The sequence below is a fragment of the Pygocentrus nattereri genome, chromosome 22 (genome assembly GCF_015220715.1).
Source record: "Pygocentrus nattereri isolate fPygNat1 chromosome 22, fPygNat1.pri, whole genome shotgun sequence".
In the NCBI taxonomy this organism is placed as follows: Eukaryota; Metazoa; Chordata; class Actinopteri; order Characiformes; family Serrasalmidae; genus Pygocentrus; species Pygocentrus nattereri.
In genome coordinates, this window is record NC_051232.1 from 3,037,190 (window position 1) to 3,060,530 (window position 23,341).

The 23,341-nt window shown below is 41.0% G+C and overlaps 2 protein-coding genes across 4 annotated transcripts in view; one reads left to right on the top strand and one right to left on the bottom strand.

Moving 5' to 3' along the window:
- chrna8 (cholinergic receptor, nicotinic, alpha 8) overlaps positions 1-15,325 on the top strand; it is a 92,036-nt gene extending 76,711 nt beyond the window's left edge. For 2 of the 3 annotated variants that reach the window (XM_037532614.1, XM_037532613.1), the window contains 5 exons: positions 5,727-5,790; positions 7,143-7,273; positions 8,123-8,209; positions 9,658-9,767; positions 12,779-15,325. In XM_037532614.1, coding sequence (XP_037388511.1) covers positions 5,727-5,790; positions 7,143-7,273; positions 8,123-8,209; positions 9,658-9,767; positions 12,779-13,330 — 944 coding nt within the window. In that variant the 3' untranslated portion in view covers positions 13,331-15,325. Of the gene's footprint in view, positions 1-5,726; positions 5,791-7,078; positions 7,274-8,122; positions 8,210-9,657; positions 9,768-12,778 lie in introns of all 3 variants that reach the window. The other variant, XM_017682091.2, reaches the window with a different exon arrangement.
- Positions 15,326-15,418: 93 nt separating this feature from the next.
- dnah6 (dynein, axonemal, heavy chain 6) overlaps positions 15,419-23,341 on the bottom strand; it is a 158,021-nt gene continuing 150,098 nt past the window's right edge. The window contains exons 73-78 of the mRNA XM_037532616.1: positions 23,210-23,337; positions 21,729-21,914; positions 17,487-17,559; positions 17,252-17,403; positions 16,665-16,887; positions 15,419-15,653 (exon numbers count right to left, since the gene is read on the bottom strand). Coding sequence (XP_037388513.1) covers positions 15,550-15,653; positions 16,665-16,887; positions 17,252-17,403; positions 17,487-17,559; positions 21,729-21,914; positions 23,210-23,337 — 866 coding nt within the window. The 3' untranslated portion in view covers positions 15,419-15,549. The remainder of the gene's footprint in view (positions 15,654-16,664; positions 16,888-17,251; positions 17,404-17,486; positions 17,560-21,728; positions 21,915-23,209; positions 23,338-23,341) is intronic.

Below are 23,341 nucleotides of genomic sequence, written 5' to 3' on the forward strand. Positions count from 1 at the left end.
AAGATTTTTCAAGCTCCACTGTTGCTTCAGATCTGCGTAGCTGACTAGAAGATCTTACTGAGGAAAGGAAAAGTGTTTTGAGATGTGGAGGTTTAATGAACTGAGGAGTTTAAAAGTGTTCATTGGTATTACTTGGACTGAAGCAGAAAGTCCAACTAACTTCTAAGACTGAACTTACTTATACTTACTTAACAGTGTTAACTTTTCGTTAAGCCTAGCTTAGCTAACTATAGCCTATATCTAGGCTGGCTTCCCCCTCGATGCACCCTCAAGGATCACCAAACATTCAGAGTTGGTCATTTGTTTTTGATCAAAGGCATCATTAATGCTGAAGAGTCATCACCCCAGAGTCATCACCCCAGAGTCATCACCCCAGAGTCATCACCCCAGAGTCATCACCCCAGAGTCATCACCCCAGAGTCATCACCCCAGAGTCATCACCCCAGAGTCATCACCCCAGAGTCATCACCCCAGAGTCATCACCCCAGAGTCATCACCCCAGAGTCATCACCCCCACTGATGTGTGTGGGATTATTTGGATTGTGAGAAGCAGAAAACGCAACCAACTTCCAAGACTGAACTTTGGATGTGTGGAAAAAACATCCCTGCAGATTTCTTTGAAATTAGCAGATGATGAATGAAGGAATGAAGGAATGAAGGAATGAATGAATGAATGAACTTGTGGTTTAGCAGATGATGAATGTTCTTGTTGGGTGATACTTTCCAGTTGGCTGCTGGCTCATCTATTTGCATACTGGGTGTTTCTTTTGGTTTGTTTTGCTCACCATCAACAAGGTTTCATTCCACACAGGCTACTTTTCCTCTGGCGAACATGTATATGTTCTTTCATCAGCCTGACCTTGTGCTGCTGGCTAAAAGGACGAGGAGTTGTTCTCTCTGCTGCTGAGGGTGGGCCTCTGCTGGCGGGTGACCATGTTCACACTAATGCTTAACCTTTCAGGGTTTGTCAAAGTGGTCAACATCACTTAACCAGAAAAAGTATCTTAACTGCCTATGGAAATGTACAATTAAATTGGGATTTTAAGTTTGACCACCTCAAAAAGTTCAAACAATTAGTATTTATGAGCACAAACATGTTTAGTATCTTAAGTACATTGAATTGAAACTTGTTTTTTTCACCAATTCTTAAGTATTTAGGGCAACGAGTTACCTCAAAAGTTTAGGTTGTTAACTTGTTTGGGCTTAAATTGTACAAAACCCTCATTGTATTTGGATTCCTCAGCTATTCAGGTATTTGTATACACCACTCTCATCATTATTCATAGTCCAATGCTTTAATATCATGGCTTACTGGCCAATTGCTCCCTCCCAACCCCCTCTCTCTGCCTCATTCTGCCATTTCCTCCCTCTCTGTCAATTTAACCCCGGGTTTGTGGAACAGATGGACTCCTGATGCTAGCTGATCGCACATTGGCACTCATCCCAGCTAGAATGCACACTCAAATAGTTGCCAATACCAGGCACTAGTATGGTCAGCTTGTAAATGTACACACATGCAATTCCCAAAGCTTCAGTACTGGCCATATTTCACACAGTGACAGACTGTTGGGTCATGTTTTGGGGCAGCATTAGCAGCTTGGTCTCTGAATGGAATGGCTGAGCCTGGAATACGTTTAAGGACCTGTACAGGTAAATCTCAGTTTGTTTCTTTGGCTTTAGCCAGTCTAACAGTTTCTCTGGTCCATGTGACTTAAAGTTTGATAGTCAAGCTGATTTACTTTTTTCAGCATTGCTGCTTGTATTATCCGAAAACAAGCACCACCCCACTGTGGGAAATCTTCAGCCTGTTAGACGTGAGTCAGTCACTGACTTGAGTTACTGACTTACATACTTATTTAATCACTTGCTGACTGACTGACTGGCTGACTTGCTTACTTACTGATTGACATACCGACTGGCTTATTGGCTTTTAACTTACCTAACCCTTGATTGGTGTTGGGGTCTGCGGGGCCCGTTTTCAATGTTCATAATAGGCCAGGCAGTGCATGATGGGCCGTACACTGTTGAGGGATGTGGTGCACTAAAAAAAAGTTGAGCGGAGCCAAATTTTATGCAAATACATAGTGACTTGTTTATCCCTTCAGAGAGCAGGATGTTGGAAATGGGACTTACTGACTTACTGGCCTTAGTCAATTTAACAATAATGCTGTCGCCTTGTGGAGAATCTTAAGTATTTGTATTAAGTCCATCTTACATTTTGAAAAGGCATTTTTAGAATACAGTTATTTTATACATTTTTAGAAAACCTTTAGAAAACTTACACATTCTAAAAAGGATCTAAACAGAATTTTTTTTTCTGAGCTGTACTAAAGCCTGAGTAGACTGATAAATCAATGTGATCAGTTATTAATCTCAGTGTTACTGAGCTCTGCTAAAGTCTGAGTAGACTGATAAATCAATGTGATCAGTTATTAATCTCAGTGTTACTGAGCTCTGCTAAAGCCTGAGTAGACTGATAAATCAATGTGATCGGTTATTAATCTCAGTGTTACTGAGCTCTGCTAAAGCCTGAGTAGACTGATAAATCAATGTGATCAGTTATTAATCTCAGTGTTACTGAGCTCTGCTAAAGCCTGAGTAGACTGATAAATCAATGTGATCAGTTATTAATCTCAGTGTTACTGAGCTCTGCTAAAGCCTGAGTAGACTGATAAATCAATGTGATCGGTTATTAATCTCAGTGTTACTGAGCTCTGCTAAAGCCTGAGTAGACTGATAAATCAATGTGATCAGTTATTAATCTCAGTGTTACTGAGCTCTGCTAAAGTCTGAGTAGACTGATAAATCAATGTGATCAGTTATTAATCTCAGTGTTACTGAGCTCTGCTAAAGCCTGAGTAGACTGATAAATCAATGTGATCGGTTATTAATCTCAGTGTTACTGAGCTCTGCTAAAGCCTGAGTAGACTGATAAATCAATGTGATCAGTTATTAATCTCAGTGTTACTGAGCTCTGCTAAAGCCTGAGTAGACTGATAAATCAATGTGATCAGTTATTAATCTCAGTGTTACTGAGCTCTGCTAAAGCCTGAGTAGACTGATAAATCAATGTGATCGGTTATTAATCTCAGTGTTACTGAGCTCTGCTAAAGCCTGAGTAGACTGATAAATCAATGTGATCGGTTATTAATCTCAGTGTTACTGAGCTCTGCTAAAGCCTGAGTAGACTGATAAATCAATGTGATGATCAGTTATTAATCTCAGCGTTACTGAGCTCTTCTAAAGCCTGAGTAGACTGATAAATCAATGTGATCAGTTATTAATCTCAGCGTTACTGAGCTCTGCTAAAGCCTGAGTAGACTGATAAATCAATGTGATCGGTTATTAATCTCAGCGTTACTGAGCTCTGCTAAAGCCTGAGTAGACTGATAAATCAATGTGATCGGTTATTAATCTCAGCGTTACTGAGCTCTGCTAAAGCCTGAGTAGACTGATAAATCAATGTGATCGGTTATTAATCTCAGTGTTACTGAGCTCTGCTAAAGCCTGAGTAGACTGATAAATCAATGTGATCGGTTATTAATCTCAGTGTTACTGAGCTCTGCTAAAGCCTGAGTAGACTGATAAATCAATGTGATCGGTTATTAATCTCAGTGTTACTGAGCTCTGCTAAAGCCTGAGTAGACTGATAAATCAATGTGATCGGTTATTAATCTCAGTGTTACTGAGCTCTGCTAAAGCCTGAGTAGACTGATAAATCAATGTGATCGGTTATTAATCTCAGTGTTACTGAGCTCTGCTAAAGCCTGAGTAGACTGATAAATCAATGTGATCGGTTATTAATCTCAGAGTTACTGAGCTCTGCTAAAGCCTGAGTAGACTGATAAATCAATGTGATCGGTTATTAATCTCAGCGTTACTGAGCTCTGCTAAAGCCTGAGTAGACTGATAAATCAATGTGATCGGTTATTAATCTCAGTGTTACTGAGCTCTGCTAAAGCCTGAGTAGACTGATAAATCAGTGTGATCAGTTATTAATCTCAGCGTTACTGAGCTCTGCTAAAGCCTGAGTAGACTGATAAATCAGTGTGATCAGTTATTAATCTCAGCGTTACTGAGCTCTGCTAAAGCCTGAGTAGACTGATAAATCAATGTGATCAGTTATTAATCTCAGCGTTACCGAGCTCTGCTAAAGCCTGAGGTGAATGAATAACCTGAACTTAATGGTTGTTTTGAACAGTCTCTGATTTGTGCACTGCGCTGTATTAATTGAAGAAGTACATAAGGAAAACTGCTGACCATAAACATAGAAAGGGAGTCAATGAAAAGAGTTTTTCTCAGGTGCTTTAACAATATATACTCTAAATGTCTGCTGAATATGATATCTGTTTTTATTTATTGTAATGGAATACGTTCTTGAATACATTAACCCCTCAAAATCCCAGGCTTATTAAATACTAAAGCTTATTGTTCAGGAACTCTACAGGGACTTCAGTGCAAACTGGTTGAGCTATACTCAATTCATCCATCTCTGCGTTTTAAAAGGACAGTACTGCAGTCTAGTCTTATCTAGGCGCTAACTAGAATGAGCGCGGCATATAGTGTAAAATAATCTGTTTATTGTAAGAGCCAACCATCCCAAAATCAATGTACTAACCAACCCCACCCAGACCTGGATTTATCTCTGTATTTACTTTGTTAGCTAGCTAGCATTACTTATCCTTGACTTTCAAATCATATATTAAAATACAGCTGTTTGCCATTTCTACTAACTAAAATGAAGGTTTACAAAATATCTCTTTCTTTTAATAATTAAAAGCAAAATGTGTCCCTGCTTTAACACATTGTAACATCCTGCCAGAATGGATGAACGTTGGTCAACATGCCGATAGATGCTGGTTGGACGAAGACGTTCGGCTGCAGTTCTCTGCGAAGACTTTTAACCCCTCTGAGTTGTTTTCTACTTGAGTCATTATTTTTATTAAAGTAAAAAAGCCTTTAAAGGCGGATGATTTCCGGATGGTATGATTATCGTATTTATTAGCCTGTTTTCCCTCCCAGACGTTGCGTTTGCTTTGACCCTGATCCTGGTATTGATCTTCTTTCCTTCAGGGCTATGACAAGGATAAATGGATTAAAAATGAGAAAAACAGAAAGTAAATATCAGCGCGCTGAATAAACATGATGAGCAGGGAAGCGTAATCACAGTCGCTTTGTTTGAGGAAGGTTTTAGTGGAAAAGGTTGAAGCTCAGCAGCATTGAGGACACCAGAGACGGAAAAAGTTAAGAGGACAGAATAGTTAGTGACAGGATGGACAGATGGTTCCAAGAATACTGAGATGGTATGAGCATGCTAGGAGAGTGAAACCTAGGGATGTGTATCAATAGGATTTTAATGATGCCAATATCGATACTTAGTACTCCTTGTCAATACAGATATTTATTGATTCTACTCTATATAACTTGGTGCAAAAAAAAACAATTGAATTAATTGAATAAAATTAAATAAAGAAAAATAAAATAAACGTAGAGTATAAGGTCACTTCAAAGTGAGCTCCAAACTCGGGATCCCCGACCTGTCAAATCTGCCACAGTGATTAGTGCAGTTACATGGCGGTGTCATTAGGCTGAGGTGCTGCTGTATTGATGTAGCTGTATACACTGCGCTCTCTTTCATTTTCCCTATTGGCTGAATGTAATGAGGTGTTATACAGGAGCTATAAAAGCTGATTTACAGCGTTCGTTGTATGTATATGTATGTGTAGGTGTTCCGGGGAAGCGTAATGAGCTTTACTACGAGTGCTGTAAGGAGCCCTACCCTGACGTGACATTCACAGTGACTGTACTACGGCCTCAATCTGCTCATCCCCTGTGTGCTAATCTCTGGGTTAGCACTGCTGGTGTTTCTAGTGGTGTTCAATGTTTTATGTTACACCTGAAATACAAAAGCTGTGTTCAGAAAGCTTCAGTCACTGTTTACTGTAGTGAACTCAATAGGGAGAGTCTTTTCAGAGACTACGCTCGGAATCCTTACTTCATAAAAGCGAAGGATGCTTGTGTGCACATGTGACAAGTCAAACACATGTAATACAGATGTTTCCACATCAAGTTAAAAATGATGAAAACTGTGTAGAACGGATGGGAACAAGTGGGTTTCAATAGACATTCCAGCAGTTTCATGATGACTCAGCTGTGTGTTGCCGTTAACAGGCTCCCTGTAATAAAATGTTCCCGGTGTCTGTTTGGTTACTCACTGTTCAAGCGTTCAACGTGAATAAGTTGTTTTGACGTGTGAAGTTCTCCTCTACATCTCAGAAACCTGTCAGCATCTGTCAGTGGAGCAGGAGATCTTTCATTTTCTCATTTATCTCCAGAATTTCGGACATTCTGCTACGCTCCTCTTTTCCCCTGATGAGTTAGGACTAACTCAGAAATGGGCATCGGAGATGCTTTATTCCTCTAACACTGAGAAAACTCTTACCGCCTCTTCTTCTTCTACTAGTTTAGCCGCCATTGCACTCTGACATGCACTGGAATTTGTAGTGTACATTGTCTGTGCAGGGAAAGTTGCAGTGCACTATGGACGTTCGATAGTGAACTATACAGGGAGTGAAGTTTACCGTTGAAATTTTGAAATGCTATAGTGCACTATTTCTGTCACAGGGAGCGATTATGAACACAGCAAGGGTCTTAGTCCATGGGTGGGGCCTGATTTTAGCCACACCCCCAGATTTTAGAGCTGGAAGTGAGACTGCATCCCTGTCCCTCATGGCCTCATAGTGAGCGGTTAGATTCCACGGTTTGCTTGAAAATCAATGTGGTACATGAAGAACCGTCACTACCGAAATAAAAATAAAATAAACATAATTAGAGTATAAGGTCACACAAAGGTCACTCCAAAGTGAGCTCCAAACTCGGGATCCCCGACCTGTCAAATCTGCCACAGTGATTAGTGCAGTTACATGGCGGTGTCATTAGGCTGAGGTGCTGCTGTATTGATGTAGCTGTATACACTGTGCTCTCTTTCATTTTCCCTATTGGCTGAATGTAATGAGGTGTTATACAGGAGCTATAAAAGCTGATTTACAGCGTTCGTTGTATGTATATGTATGTGTAGGTGTTCCGGGGAAGCGTAATGAGCTTTACTACGAGTGCTGTAAGGAGCCCTACCCTGACGTGACATTCACAGTGACCATGCGCAGACGGACGCTGTACTACGGCCTCAATCTGCTCATCCCCTGTGTGCTAATCTCCGGGTTAGCACTGCTGGTGTTTCTACTGCCTGCAGACTCTGGAGAGAAGATCTCACTGGGTAAGACACACACACACACGCACACAAACCCATGTACTTTCACATACACACAACTTACAGGAGCCTTACATGTTGCAGTTATTTTCACAAAAGCAAGTTATAGTTTTACAAACGTTTCTCAGTCATTGCTCTCAAAGGTCAGAGACCAGCTGGCACTCATTTCATTTCCAGTCAAAATGGTGCAAGTCAATCTCTGTTCAGGGGATATCAAATTTCTAAGGACCCTAGATGTAAAACCAAGCATCAATCGTGAGTAAGAGGAGCATCAGTGGAACAAGTAGATTTCCAGAACTGGAGTTGAAAAAATGACTGAAAGCTACAGAAGACATGGGACTTCTAACAACCACCTGCAAGACCTGGTAGACCAGCAACACTGTCCCCATCAGATAAACAGCACATAAAGCTTTCATCTCTGAGAGAAAATCCAGCTCCACTCTTGATTCAGATCTGAAATCATCCACAGGTGTTTCTGTCCATCCTTCCACTGTGAGAAGACGACTCGGCAAGAGTCTGAATGGATGTGTAGCTTACAAGACGCCCTCACTGAGAAAGGGAAGCAGACAAATGAATGTACTTAATGATATTTTTGCCTGGAAATGAAATAAATGCAGGGTTATTTGCAGTGTCCTGTCAATAGATAGAAACAGATGAGAAGATGGATCGATAGACAAGCACTCTCTCAGACACACACACACACCATTTCATATGTACTCACAAACACTCACACACTGACCTTGACCCCTGACCCCTGTCCTGCGGGTTATTACTGTCTGCACAGATTGATGTCGGGGTGTAAAAGCAGGTGAAAGGGCAGAATTGACTTCTATTTCTTTTCCCTCCGTCCATCAGGGATCACTGTTCTGCTCTCGCTGACCGTCTTCATGCTGCTCGTGGCGGAGATCATGCCGGCCACTTCCGATTCAGTTCCGCTCATAGGTACGCCTTTACTCACCCTCTAACGTTTACCAAGCATCTCATTAAACACGTCTTCAGTGCTGCTCAGAGTGGCTGTTTTCAGCTGTCTAAACATTTCTTAAAGTTGGTGTAGAGCTTATTATCACAGCTGCACTCCAAGGCCCAATCGCATGTCTTCTTTTTACCCCTACCTCTCCTTTTCGAGTGTCACCCTAACCTCTTAGAACGGAGTTACGAGGGTAGTGGTGCCCTATGAAAAGGGACAAGCCTCAAAAAAAAACAAAAACAAAAAAACTTCATCATCAGGCTACAGAGCAGGCAAACCAGCCCGCCTTCAGTGATAGCAGAGGAGGGTAAAGTTCAGTTCCTCACTGCTGGGCTTTAGTTACATTTAGGATAACATATTGTTGAGTTTGGCTCTCGTAACAGTGTTTGGAGTGTCTCTGAAAATCCTCTGTTTGGAGGGACATGTAGACCTAACACTTCGCCCTACCCCTCCATCTCAACAAAGATTGGGACACCCTACCCCTAGATGTGAACACAGAAAACAGAGGGCTAAGGGCTCAGTGGTAGGGGCAAGGGGTAAAATGGGATTGGGCCAAAATGCAGTCAGTCAGCCAAGGCATGTTTGGCAGCTTAAGTTTGCTTCTTCACTTTTACACTGAACAAGTAATGGAAGCTTGTATCCAACCAATTAGCCCCATCCAAACTGTATGCCTAAATCAGGGGTTCTTAACCTGGGGGTTGCGATGTGGTCTCAGGCTGGTCGCAAGTGTGAGGCTAGAAGATATATACCTTATAAACCCAGAGGAAATAATATTGACAAGTTCTACTGAACAGCTCCACCTACAGGCCATGAAAGAGAAGTTCTCCTGAACAGCTCTACTATTCGTTACAGAGGGAGGGTCTTGATTGACTGATTGATTTGCCGTGTGGAAAAATCAATAAAACATTAAACGTGGTCTGTGCAAAAATGATGGCACATTTTATATTTCATGGTTTTTTTTTCAATGTTAAACTGCAGAAAAATATCATCATCATATGTAGGTGTAGGTGTAGGTGTAGTGCTGCCTTATGAATGCTGTCCTTCAGTAAAGTGTCACCAAATGATGACATATAGCTAAAAACGCTAGTACAGCCATCTTTAATATGTGCCTGAATCCAAAGAAGTCATTACAAGCTCAGGAGTCTCTCTGAAAAATGCAGAGCAATGTTTAGTATGTATGAGATTTTATGTATACAGGCAGAATTCAGACTTCAAGATTGATGCTCACACTGTTTTTAGCCATTCTAGCTACTTTTGCCCATGTTTACAGACAGCAGGGTGTCACGCCGTGTCGGAAGAACATAACATTTTTCAGAAAACCATTGCTTTTGACAGCTCTCTGTGTGTGTGTGTGTGTGTGTGTGTGTGTGTGTGTGTGTGTGTGTGTGTGTGTGTGTGTGTGTGTGTGTGTGTGTGTGCACAGCCCAGTACTTTGCGAGTACGATGATGATTGTGGGTTTGTCGGTGGTGGTCACAGTCCTGGTTCTGCAGTTCCACCATCATGATCCACAAGGGGGAAAAATGCCAAAGTGGGTGAGTGGAAACAGATTCCAGGTCTAAAAGAATGAACACTCCACTGCGGTAAGACTGCAGGCCTTCATTTATAAGTGATGAAGTTCTGGAAGTAGTGATGAAGTTAAATATATTTAACAGAGAGTTAAACAGAAGCCTCAACAATTCAATATAATATCAGTTTTCAGTTGCTGTGTGTCACTCTTTGCCCTCATTACAGCTTCCAGTCCTTTCAGTTCTGTGCATTTTCTGCTTTTTACAATCCAAATAATCTTAAACACGTTCAGTGTTGTTGACCAAGGGGTGGTCAGTCCATTGCCCCAAGAACACCAATTAGATTTGCACATTTTGGCCTCACTCTCTCTGGGTGGGTAGGATGGCCCCTTCCCTCCATCCCTCCCTCCATCAGTGCTCTCCAAGCCTGTTGAGCTGTCCAGTGAAGTTACTGGTGGCAGTTTGAAAAGATGTGGTGGTGCTTCTTGTGACTCAGAGCTGGTTTTCCCCCTCTCAGCTTGGCAGCACTGTACACTCTTCTTGGTTCTTTAAGGGTTTTAGCAAAGGAAATGGTTCTATCTAGACACATAAAAGGTTCTCTGCATGGTGAAGTGGTTCTTCGAACTAATGGAGAATGTATTGTGTATGATTCTAAGTTCTGGTTCTATATAGCACCACAAAGGGTTCTCCTATTGTCACAAGCTTGACATCGTAAGAGTAGCAGAACCCTTTTTGATGCTATATGGAACCATTTCTATATAAGGTTCTATATAGAATCACACCCTACACATTCTACATTGATCTAAAGAACATTTTACCATGCAAAGAATTTAAACATGAAATGGTTCTATACAGAACTCATGGTTTTAAATAGAACCATTGCCTTTACCCTTGAAGAACCATCTTTTTTAAGACCGTATGATAGAGGAGACCTAGGTAGTTGGTGAAATGAATGATGAATGCTGCATTTGGTTTCTCATCAGGTGCCTATTGTATCTATCAGATGGAGTAACTGTGACTTCATTATGTGATGCTTACTGAAAGAAACATATATCATCTAGACTTGCAGTTTCCTACGTGAAAATCCTAGTTTTTGGCAGTTTGAGTGCACTTTTGAAATTGGAAAATGTATTATTCCCAGTTTCTGGCACCACTAGAAGACAACATAAATTGAGAAGAGTAAAAAAAAGGAGAAAAATGAGTTACATGGCTGTATTTGCATACTTAATATGGCAATAATAATGTGCAAATCTCCAACTTATCTACACTGTAAAAACATTTCAGGCTAAAATTCACTGACCACTGTATTATGCCTAATAAAGCCAGTGTCTCTGCTGTGCTAAGAATGGTCCACCACCCAAACAATCCACCACCTGTGCACAAATGAATGCAGTAAAGAAAGACTAACAAAGGATGCAGAGAAACAGATGGAATGCAGTCTGTAGAAAATGGACAATGAGTGCAGATACAAGATAGCTGGACCTAATAAAGTGGCCGGTTAGAGTAGGTTAGTAGTTCATGCTGAAGTATATTAGGATTTTCCATTTCAAATCGACTGTAATGCTGATGAAACAGTGTAAAGTCTAACCACAGAGAATGAAACTAGACTTATTATAGACTGTTATTATAGGTTTCCGTCTCTTTTCAAGTCCACTTCGATTCCCAATGCGGTTGGGATAAGTCACTACTGGACTTTCAGTGAGCTGTAAATCACACCGTACAGTGAACCAACAGCCTGTGGAGGTGTGGAAAGTTCTAGAATGAAGAAGTGACACAAGCAGATGGTGAGGTTATACACCATTAATCAGGTCCCGTCAATAAAATTTTAATGTGTTCTTCTCAAGTCTTATTAGAGAAAAAAACGCTCTCTGGAAGTCCGGCTGGCCAGCGTTTCTTATTTAGCTCAGGCCCGCCGGGAGCTGCCTGCACTGAGACAGGTCTGAATCTTTAAACAGAGCAGGCCTCGCTGAGGGCCACACACACTCCATCTGCCTAACATAACCAGTGCCCAGCGGGGCTCAGACTGCCCGCCTCACCAGACAGAAGGAAAAACAACAGAACACACAAAAATGACCCCAAACCTTTAACTGACCCTGTTTCATTATCCTTCATTTACCCATGTCTAAATATGTTTTTGAACATAACAGTTTACTTAAGTAGAAATGTTATTGGCAAAATATACTTAAGGTAGAAATGCTATTGGTAAAAGATACTTAAGGTAGAAATCTACTCATAAAATATACTTAGGGTAGAAATGCTATTGGTAAAAGATACTTAAGGTAGAAATCTACTCATAAAATATACTTAAGGTAGAAATGCTATTGGTAAAAGATACTTAAGGTAGAAATGTACTTGTAAAATATACTTAAGGTAGAAATGCTATTGGTAAAAGATACTTAAGGTAGAAATGTACTTGTAAAATATACTTAAGGTAGAAATGCTATTGGTAAAAGATACTTAAGGTAGAAATGTACTTGTAAAATATACTTAAGGTAGAAATGCTATTGGTAAAAGATACTTAAGGTAGAAATCTACTCGTAAAATATACTTAAGGTAGAAATGCTATTGGTAAAAGATACTTAAGGTAGAAATGTACTTGTAAAATATACTTAAGGTAGAAATGCTATTGGTAAAAGATACTTAAGGCAGAAATGTACTTGTAAAATATACTTAAGGTAGAAATGCTATTGGTAAAAGATACTTAGGGTAGAAATCTACTCGTAAAATATACTTAAGGTAGAACTGCTATTGGTAAAAGATAGTTAAGGTAGAAATCTACTCGTAAAATATACTTAAGGTAGAAATGCTATTGGTAAAAGATTAAGGTAGAAATCTACTTAAGGTAGAAATCTACTCATAACATATACTTAAGGTAGAAATATTGGAGAAAACTTTCTTCAGGTAGAAATTCTACTGGTAAAATATTACCAAAGAGCATCTATAAGGTAGACATTTCTGATAAAATGACCAGTGTGGTGTTTCCGTTATCTTGTATACTTTTGGCCGGTAACGACACATACATTGCTTCCATTTCTCAGGTGCGGGTGATCCTACTAAACTGGTGTGCCTGGTTCTTGCGTATGAAGAAGCCGGGCGAAGAGCGCAAGTCGGGCTATAAGTACGCTCACCCACCGCTGCACCACGCCAGCGCCAGCAGCATCCAGATGAGCGCCGTGCCCGGCCAGGCACCCTCCTCCTCGGCCAGCTCGGCCACCAACGGCCACATGAACCTCTACTTCGGCTATCACTCGATGGACAGCGCCTGCTGCCCTGCCAGCAGTGACTCGGGCGTGTCATGTGGCGGGCGGCCGGCGGGGGGCTCTCCGGGTCATGAGCAACAGCGGGCGGAGGTGGTGGCGGTGGCGGGCGAGAGGGAGATCCAGCGCATTCTGGCCGAGGTGCTGTACATCTCGCAGCGTTTTCGAGCGCAGGACGAGGCCGAGGCCGTGTGCAGCGAGTGGAAATTCGCCGCCGCTGTGGTGGACCGTCTCTGCCTCGTCACCTTCTCGCTCTTCTCCATCATCTGCACCTTCACCATCCTCATGTCGGCGCCCAACTTCATCGAGGCCGTCTCCAAGGACTACACATAATCAGGTGGTCCTCGCTTTGCTATTATTATTTGGTTTTTGTAGATATATTAGATGTGCTAGAGAAGAAAAACTAACCACCACCACCACAAGACTCTGGATGAGAAGTGAGATTCGTTGAGAGTCATTGTGATTTAGTGTGTGTGAATCAGTGTGAATGAGTGAGAGTCGGTGCGATTCACTGAATTCGTATCAGTGTCAGCCACGTGAATCAATTCGAGACCGAGTGTGAATGAGTGAAGTTCAGTGTAAATCAGTGAGATTCTGTGTGAGTTACAGTGAGTTGCTATGATTCATTGAGGCTGTTTAGGTGTGAGTTGGTGTGAATGTGATTTTCAGTGTGAATCGGTGAAATTTGATGTAAATCGATGCGAATCAGTGTGATTCACTGTGAGTCGCTGCCATTCATTGTGATTTGGTGCAGGTGTGAGTCAGTGAGCTTCAGTGCGAATCAGTGGGTTTCAACGTAATTCTCTGAGTCACAGCGACTCACTGAGTCAGTTTAAGTGTGTGAGTTTCGGTGTAAATCTCTGAAACTGGTGCAATTCAGTAGGAATCACTTGGACTTATTGAGTCTGTTTAAGTGTGACTCAGTGTGAATCAGTGAGATTCAATATGAATCATCAATATCTGCAGTGAAAGATTCAGTGTGTCAGGCCAAGTGTAAGTCAGCACGATTTGATGTGAATCAGTAAGATGTGGTACTGCGAGTTTCTGCGATTCATTGAGTCACTGTGATTCAGTGTAAGTGTGAGTCAGTGTGAGAAGTATGAATCAGTGTGAGTGATTTTAAGATGTGACTGAGTGAATGAGTTTGAATCACTGTGTACTGCCAAAGTTGTTTCGTTCCTGGTCGTTTTTGAGAAACATGAACAAAATGAAAAAGAAAAAAAAATATATTGACCAAACTGAGTGTATTTTTCAAATCTAGTTACTTCTCAGCAAACATGTAGACCTTCAGAGAAGCTTCTGGACTTTAGTTTATTGTGGTTGTCCACTGTAGCCTCTCTCTGGAGCACGCGTGGTGCAGTAGTTTGGTGTACTGAGTGTGATGTTGACACTCTCTTTGCCTCTCCATATACTGCTCTCCGAACACTGTGCTGTTGCTAAGCTCCTCCCACATCACAGCTGCATATTACTGCTTTCGTTGTCGTTGTTACTGTTTTGATTTTATTAATCGGTTTGTCACTCAGTCACCGTGCAAATGAAGAAATACACCACCCTGCTGAAGACTTATCCAAGAAAGCTTTATAATGGAAAAGGTAGAGTGTCATGAATATTGTCGGAATTATAACGGACACCAGAGCGACTTCCCTAACAATCTTTCCTCCACTGTAATCCTTGAAGCCTGTCATGAAACCCTACTCCTTATATCAACGAGGGTTTGCATCACAAATCCTGGTGATCCATGTTAAAATGTGCCGTTTGTCCTGTTTTAACGTACCTGAGTCAACTCAGGAATTTCGTTGGGTTTGGTAATTCGCTGGGAAAGCCTAGAAAGAGGGCCCACATTCTAAATCCTGGAAGCCCCCTAAAATATATGCTGTCTTTGTTGTGACCATTTCTTATTTGTGGTTTTGAATGAATTTGATTGCACATGTATAGTGCTCTATTAGTTTCTATCGCTCAAAGCGCACTATCAACGAAGTGGACAATGATGTTCCAGGGTTGCTCAGATCGGAAAACATGAGAAGAATTTAAATCGTGCATTCAGGAACGTGTGATGAGATGTAGTCTGGTGTCCCTGTAACTGATCTGATCTGATATTTTTATGTAAAATGTACTTATATATGTATAATATCAGCGCTGTGGTTAAAGTACAGTATTTCACCCGTAGAGTGTGTCGTGCTCCAATCTGATTTGTCCTCATATTGCTCGTTGTTTTTCTTTTGTGGCCTCTCTGTGAATCCGCTTTGCAATATGTACAGACATTATGTAAACACCATGAACTAACATTTTAATAGAAAATATAGATTTTAAATAAAACCTCAATAAAAAGCGTTTCCAGCGTTTCTTGTGATCCAGATGTTTTGGGGTGTTTTCTTGTTTTAAACTGCTTTGTGGACCATAGAGCCACATATGACTGTGCTGTTTATGTTTATATTTATTCAGGACTCATTTTGACTGGTTTATTAGCTTACAGTTGTAGCATAAACAGCATTTATAAGGTGTGAAGAGCAACAAAAGTGCAAATAAACGAAGGTGTGCAGAAGGTGCATCTGTTACTCGTTGAGTTGACAGAGCAGTGCCGAGGCTTTGGAGATCCAGTAGTCACTGGGCCTGTTGGACGGCAACAGCACTGTCACCACAAAATTAGTGGAGTGTCCTGCAAAACAGAATCATAGCATTCCGAAAAATATGATTCAAGAATCTGTGTGACGTTTATGACAATGCGGTTCTTCTATTGTTTGATGTACCATATTCATCATATCATGTGGTGCTTATACTGTGATAAAGTAAGAGACCCTTCATTTCCAGTCAAAACAGCCACTACGAACAAGGTAGGACAGCATTTAATGTGTCCGCTCTTTGCCTTTATTCCAGCTTCCATTCTTTTCAGGTGACTCACTTTTTCAGAAATCTGCAGGGATATTTTTTCACACCTCCAAAGTTCAGTCTTAGAAGTTGGTTGAACTTTCTGCTTCCCATGATATGAGTAAATCCGTACACTTTCGGTGATGTTGATGTCTGGGCTCTAGGGTGCTCCCTAATTAACTGAATTCAATTAAGCCAGTTTTGGAAACCTTTTTTCCCCCTTTAATTTCATTTGACTTGGAAATGACATAAATGAAGGGTGCTCTCTGACTTTTGCACAGTACTGTTATTTATTTCTCATACAGAGTAGCTCTCATACGTCTTACCATCTAAAATTTAGCATTGAATGGTATATTATGATTAGTGTTCTCACATACATGCTCGCATACAGCTTTTTGATCGGATGTGGTTTTATATACAATCATCGTTACACAACTAGTTTTTCCCCAAGGGAATGAATGTGAGGTAAAAGTTTGCGCATCCAGTTTAAATCACGATAAAACCACCTAGTAGCCACCTAACAACTACCTGGGATACCATAACAACCACCTAGCAACACCTTAGCAACCATTTTATGATTCTATAGCAACAATCTAGCAATCACTTGGGATTCCATAGCAACCTGATATCTTACCAAGCTGAAACTGTGCAATCCCTCTTCAATAATACACTTTCCTAGATATTATGCGGTTCTTTCATCATGTAACGTGGCTCCACAGTGCTGTGTGGTGCTCTAAAGTTTATCCTATAGTATATTTTGTATATTGTACTTACATATTTATTCTACTTTGATCTACGTTACCTGTAGTGGAGAGTGTGCCGGCCCTGGCTGAGGTTTTGTAGAGCGGAGCGTGGTACAGTGATGGATCAGGCACGTAGTTCTGCTGGGGCTCAAAGTGCACCACTGGCAGCATGGGGTTCATCACCCGTGGCAACGCATCCTCCATCACCATGTTTTCATCATCCCAGCGGCTGGAGTCCATGAACATTCCATGCACTAACACTCCATCCTCCACAGGAGGAAGCTAAAAAATGGAACACATTCACACAAATGCTGGTTAATACAAGCACTGGTGCCTTGTTAACACTTCCACAAAGGTGAACAAGAAACAGCCATATTACTGGTGTATGTTCAGACACTTTAGTCCATCTGATGATGCACAGTTTGAAACTGGACTCTCATCTTGACAGACAACTCTCAGTCTGGCCGTCCTGTTGTCAGAAATGGACGGATAAACTGTGCTGCAATAGATGAACTACATCTTCTAATTGTACGTGTTCAATGAAGCAATAAGGTAGGCACTTCTAATAAAGTTCTTAGAGATATGTAGGTATAATAAACCAATGAGAAACAAAGCTTGACCCGTAACCCATTGGCCCCGAGCTGACCTCCTGGTCCAGTTCAAGTTCCACACCGGGGGTGAGGTTCTTCAGGGCTTCAGTGACCACTGCCTGGTCTCGGTACGCAGGAATCACACTGAAGCGGAAGTTGAGCTCGTCTATGGGCAGGTTGTACTTGCGTGCATGGTTCTGCAGTGCACCTGCAGGACAGGAGAATGTACTGTATATTGCAGTATTTTTCTCTGCAAGAACGAGTGGCTTATTTGAGTTTTATAACACCAACCTGTGAGGAAGCCTTGAGGGAAGAAGAAGCCAGAGATCCAGAAAGACTTGGGCTGCCCTCTCGTTACCCAGCTCTACAAACACAAGCAAAAAGTGTTTATTCCACAGATATTCAACACTAACATTTACTAGGAGGGTCTAGTTCATTTAACCCCCTATATGACATTTATATAAGCATGTTATACTACAGGCGCATACAGTATGTGCAGTATTACCTCAGTGGGGTTTCATAGGCACAATAAAAAGGCATTTTTTTGCAGCCAGAGGTTTCTCCAACAACAATCACTTCTGGTTCAATTCCCATCTAGGGCATGAAAGAAATCTGACTTGCTAACTAGAGCAGAGGGCTGCAGGTTATAACACATGCAGAGCGCTGGTTCCCTTTTGTCCTTGAGCAGGACTTTCTGTCCAAAGTTCTTCCAGACCAAAGTGTGCATTCCCTGCTTACGACCTTCCTCCGAAATTACCCGTCACTGTTTATGTTCCAAGATGAATCGTTCCAATCATGGAAGACGTTGGAAATTGTATTAGCTGGTTAGAGATTAAAATGACGGGATGCGAGAAGAGCTAAAGCATGTTAACTAGGTGTAGAACTGCATCACGATGCAGCATTGTGATGGTAGCTATTCGACTGCTTTGATTGTTGGAACATTGGAATCAATAACTGTTCTATTAATCAAAGTATGCAAGAATTTTTGGGACAAAATAAAGTCAAATGAGAAAAAGTCTCCTCACAGTGGAAGGATGGACAGAAACACCTGTGGATGTTTTCAGATCTGAAGCAAGAGTGGTTGATTTTCTCCTCTCTCTCAAAGATGAAGGCTTTAAGTGTTCATCTGATGGGGACAGTTTTAGTGGTCTACTATGGTTGTTAGCAGTAGGGCTGCAAGAACCAATCAACATTTGTTAACGGCAGTGACTTCTATACGAAGTCGAAACTTGTTACTAATATCTCACTAAAAGAAGTAAACAACACTGCACCGCTGTCTGCCTTCCTGCAGATTCTGTTTTAGTTCAGCACAGAGAATAAGCATCACTGGCTGAAAGGTTGCACTACATTGTGAAACTGTTGGTCTAAACTGCACAGCTTAACTCTGCAAGCATTCCCTGTGTACACTAATGCACACAGACAAGCTCAGAAGTGTTTAGTTTTAACCTCCCATCCACAAAACCAGAGCTTTAGGTCAGTGAGATTCCTTAAAACTATGTTCACGTTTGAAAACACTGCGCAGGTTATTGCCATTTTCCTTGTGGTGAGCGGCCTTAGGTGTCCGACACAGTTGATGTGTGGAATTTTAGTGTTAATCTGTAATATCAAATTTCACTACTTCTGCTTTATCGTTAGCAGAGTTATTAGAGTTATTGAAACTTTCATTAGTTCTTATTCTCATTTAGTTTTTCACTTTGGGTTTTGAATAGAGTTTTGAGGGTGCATTAATAGTTTTGTTTTTATTGTCTGAAAAGTAAAAGTTTGGGCTTAGTCTTTATTTAGCTTCAGTTTCAGTTTTAGTTTTTTAGTATTGTGATAAAAGCTGCAATGGTAGGTCTTTCAGAAGGGTATAATAAAATCAGTAAGCTCAGCTCAGCTCAGCTCAGCTCAGCTCAGCTCCAGTTTTCCTTGAAAACAGCCAAACACAGAAACGCACTTCTACTCTTTCATTCATGCACTGAAGAAAGTCCTCATTTAAAAATTCCCATTCACTGCTAGTGTTTATTCTAGTAATAGTTTTAATAATTATAATAGCTCTGATCAGTAGAGATGAAATACAGCTTGCATTGCTCCTTTATTGATTGATTGATTGATTGATTCTTTTCTTGCCACACAACATGTCAGTGTTCATTGAATCCAGTGCAATTACCATTATAATTAACCCAGTAATTTCATCTGTGCTGGAAATAGTTTCTGCGCCTTTCTCAAAAGTCATGCAGAGGATCTGTTGCTGTAACTTGGTTAAAAAAACAGTGTTTAGATGATATAAATAAGATTTTCTTATATATAAAGGAAGACAAATCTTTGTACTTTGAATTTGTTGAATGAAACATTATTGCCAGACTAATATCTGCAGGTTTTCTGTTTCTCAATTCATTTTTTAATTGAAATCACAACGGACCAAAACTCGATAATGAAGATTTGTTGCAGCCCAACTGAGGAGTCCCATTTTCACTAGAACTTTTTTTCTCTTTTCTTTTGACTTTTTTCTTCCTTATGCAAGAAGATTATCTTACATCTAATCTCAGAAACATCTCGTGTAAAATGACTCGTTTAACTGCAAATGAAATCAGTCTCTGACTGTGTAAACTGTGTAGTGATAGGATGGTAATAACTATATTAGTTATGTGACTTCTGTGGGTTAATGAGGTCCTGTGGTTCATCAGCAGTGCAGGCCTAGTGTGAGTTTTTCTCAGAGTGGATTGTTGCGGTGGAAGAGATTTCCTACCTCACTGCTCACACACATACACACACACACACACACACTGCACTAAGCCAATGTTCTGCTCTCAGTCAGCAGCCCAGCCATTTCACCATTACAATATGCCTCATAACACATGCACTCATATTAGTACAATGTGTGTGTGTGTGTGTGTGTGTGTGTGTGTGTTGCTGTGTGTTATGTAAGGGAATAGTCCAGACTAGCCACATGGAACAGCACGCCCAGTCAGCTTTAGTATGAGAGGGAACAGTGCACCTACTAAACCATGCAGGAAAGCCTGGGGGAGAGGAAATGTGAGAAAGCTTTGAGGATATGTGCCTGTGTAGGAAGTATTGAAAAAATATTATGTTTTTGGCTGTGTGTGTGTGTGTGTGTGTGTGTGTGTGTGTGTGTGTCCTCCTGGCTATAAGGACTAAGAATAAGGAACTCATATCTCACTGGCTTCAGAGGAGGCCTTCAGTCATGAAACTAATGCATGCACTTTTCTCTCACTGCTCAGTCTAATCGCTCTAATATCTTAGCCAGTTATTCATTATAAGACATATTATTTACTATTATAAAACCTGAGAGATTTTACATTATGCATTTCTTAACATATGGAATGTGTATGTATTTTAAATGCACCACCCTTCATTCATTTCATTACTCCAACACTGCCATTTACTATAAGTTCATTTTCAGGTGAGAAGCAGAGAATTTAACTTTTAAGACGGAACTTCGGAAGTGTGGAAAAATCTCGCTGCAGATTTCTTTGAAAAAACAGCCAAGAACAAGTCATTTCTCAGGATATATTCAGGAAATTAGAGAGAAGATAATCAACTTGCATAGTAAAGAGGAAAATCTTTCAGTTTCAGGAGTTTCCCAAAATGGAATTCAAAAACTGATTAGAAGATACAAAGAAGATGAAACTCCTAATAACCATGCAACACCTGGCAGAAAGAAAACCAAGCCCTGGTCTGCAGCTAATGCTAACGAAGCTAGCAAACTAACGAGCATGGTGGATGAACCGACTGAAGAAATCTCACTCCAGATGCTAGGAGGAAGGAGGAATGATGTTAGGAGGAAGACTGACGAGAAGTGTAAAAAACTGGAGCTCAGAAAATTAATAAAAGCTATAGAGAAAATTGGACCCCTAAAAGCCACCTGCAAGACATGGTAGACCACTCAAACTGTCCCTATCAGATGAACAGCTTAAAGCTTTCATCTTTTAGAGAGAGAGAGAGAGAGAGACAGAGAGAGAGACAGAGAGAGAGACAGAGAGGGGAGAAAATCCAACTCCACTCTTGCTTCAGATCTGAAAACATCCACAAGTGTTTCTGTCCTTCCACTGTGAGAAGACGACTCAGCACTATGAGTCTGAAAGGATGTGTAGCTGACAAAAACTCCTCACTGGGAACAGGAAACAGACAAAACAAACAAAGAAAGCTGCTGGTGTTCTCAGAACAATGGACTGACCACCCCAGAGTCCAGACCTCAACATCACTGAATGTGAATTGCAGAAAATGCAACCGACTTCTAAGCCTGAACTTTGGGGGTGCAGAACAACATGCCTGCAGATTTTTTTTTTGGAAAAACTGAAAGAAAGCTGTAAAATTATTTAGCATTTAGAATTAAAATTTGAAATGAAATATAACTTCATTTAATCCGCTCGCCATAACTACCCATAATCCTGTAAAAAAAACTGCTGTATGAGAACTCTACAATGTCCATGAATGTGTGGACCTTTAGTATATATTAGGCAGCTTGTGTAACTCTATAAGCAGAGTAATGGACAAAATGAACTAAGGTAAGTATGCAAAGGTGTGAGGTACCTGTACGAAGGCAGTGCGAAGGGCGAGGTCTTTGACCCAGCTGCCCAGGGGCTTCAGTGAGGGATAGGCTGAACTGGCCCAGTGCTCCGGAACCTGATTGTTCAGAAAACTGCTGTAGATCTTCTCCATCTCCTCTGACATCACCACCAACCCTGCTATGGCCTTCTGCAGAGTGCATAGAGAGACCTGCAGAAATTCATAAACACACACAAAAGAATGGTTCGAGCTCAGAAATCAGAGAGTGCAGTATTAATCTCCAAATCATTATGTAGGTCAGTGATTTTCCAGCCCAGCCCTCAGGGACACCCTTCTGCACAGTTCAGGATTTTTCCCTCTAACACACCTGATTCAACTCATCAGCCTATTAGCAAAGCCTCCACGGGCAACACGGGAATCCTCCAGAACACTGGCAGGAGCTACAAAACTAGGTCATATGCAGATTTTCAACAGAGGCTCTTATTGGTCCAGTAAAAGCATCCAAAATGTACTACTTCCATGAAGTTACGTGAAGAATCGAGTGCTTTATAGAAAGAACCACATGAGAACCGTTCCTGAAATTCATTATTATTTATTGGGTTCTCACACACATAGGAGAAGGCAGGAAACAACCTGGACAGGTCGCCAGTCCATCGCAGGGCAGACAGACAGACAGACATACACAATCACACACACACTCACACCCAGGAGTTCGTACAATTGTTCTGTAGCCCAAATCATGTGAGAACAGTGCAACAATTACTTTGAGTAGATAATTTCAGGCAAAAACATGAAAAAAGGGGCAACACTTGAAAATGAACTGTCCAACAAACTTTTCCATTGCCATTATTGGGGAGAACAGGGTTAGCTGGCACAATCATTTAAATAATTGAGTTTTTTAATGAAACATATAAACAGAAGAGTATAATATCTATTACAGCGTGAAATAAATCAAATGACAGCTGTTTTTCCATGAAATATCAATATGCATTCTAAATGTGTTCTGAATACATTACTTTGTTATGTGTTGTACAAGAATATGTTACTAAAAACATTTAGGACAGTGTATTCTGTCTTCTGCCTTCAATACTTTTCACAAGTATTTTGCACAATTCTGGTTGCCAAGGTTCGGCTTTCGTGACGGAAGGAAAATTTACTACGTCAATCTTGTGAATCTCTGTAAATTAATTGGCTGTTCTAAACGTTTTCAAACCACATTCGCTGCTAATGCAACTTGTAAACAAACAGCTACTTTCATCTTTGCTGTTATGCCGCAGCTGATTAAGACGGTCCTTTGCTACTGTTGAAGACATATCAAGACACTTTAGTGTTGATGCTGTAAATGTTATGTGGTCATATGCGTCCCAGACCACCTCTGGTCTGAGTGATCGGATCACAATGTGTCTCCAAGACGTTCCCAGTTCATACCTGGGTCAAAACTGGTTACATGGACAGTCACATTTGACCTCGGACCCTTTGCAGTGGACTTTCTTTGAAATACCCACCCTTAGTACACGCAGCAGGGTGTTAAAACGGTCCACCTCTTGTCCCAGCACAGTGGTTAGGGAGTTTACTCGGCCGTTAGCATCTCGCACAAACAGACTCTCAGCCGCACTGTCCATGTCCAGCTTTTCTAC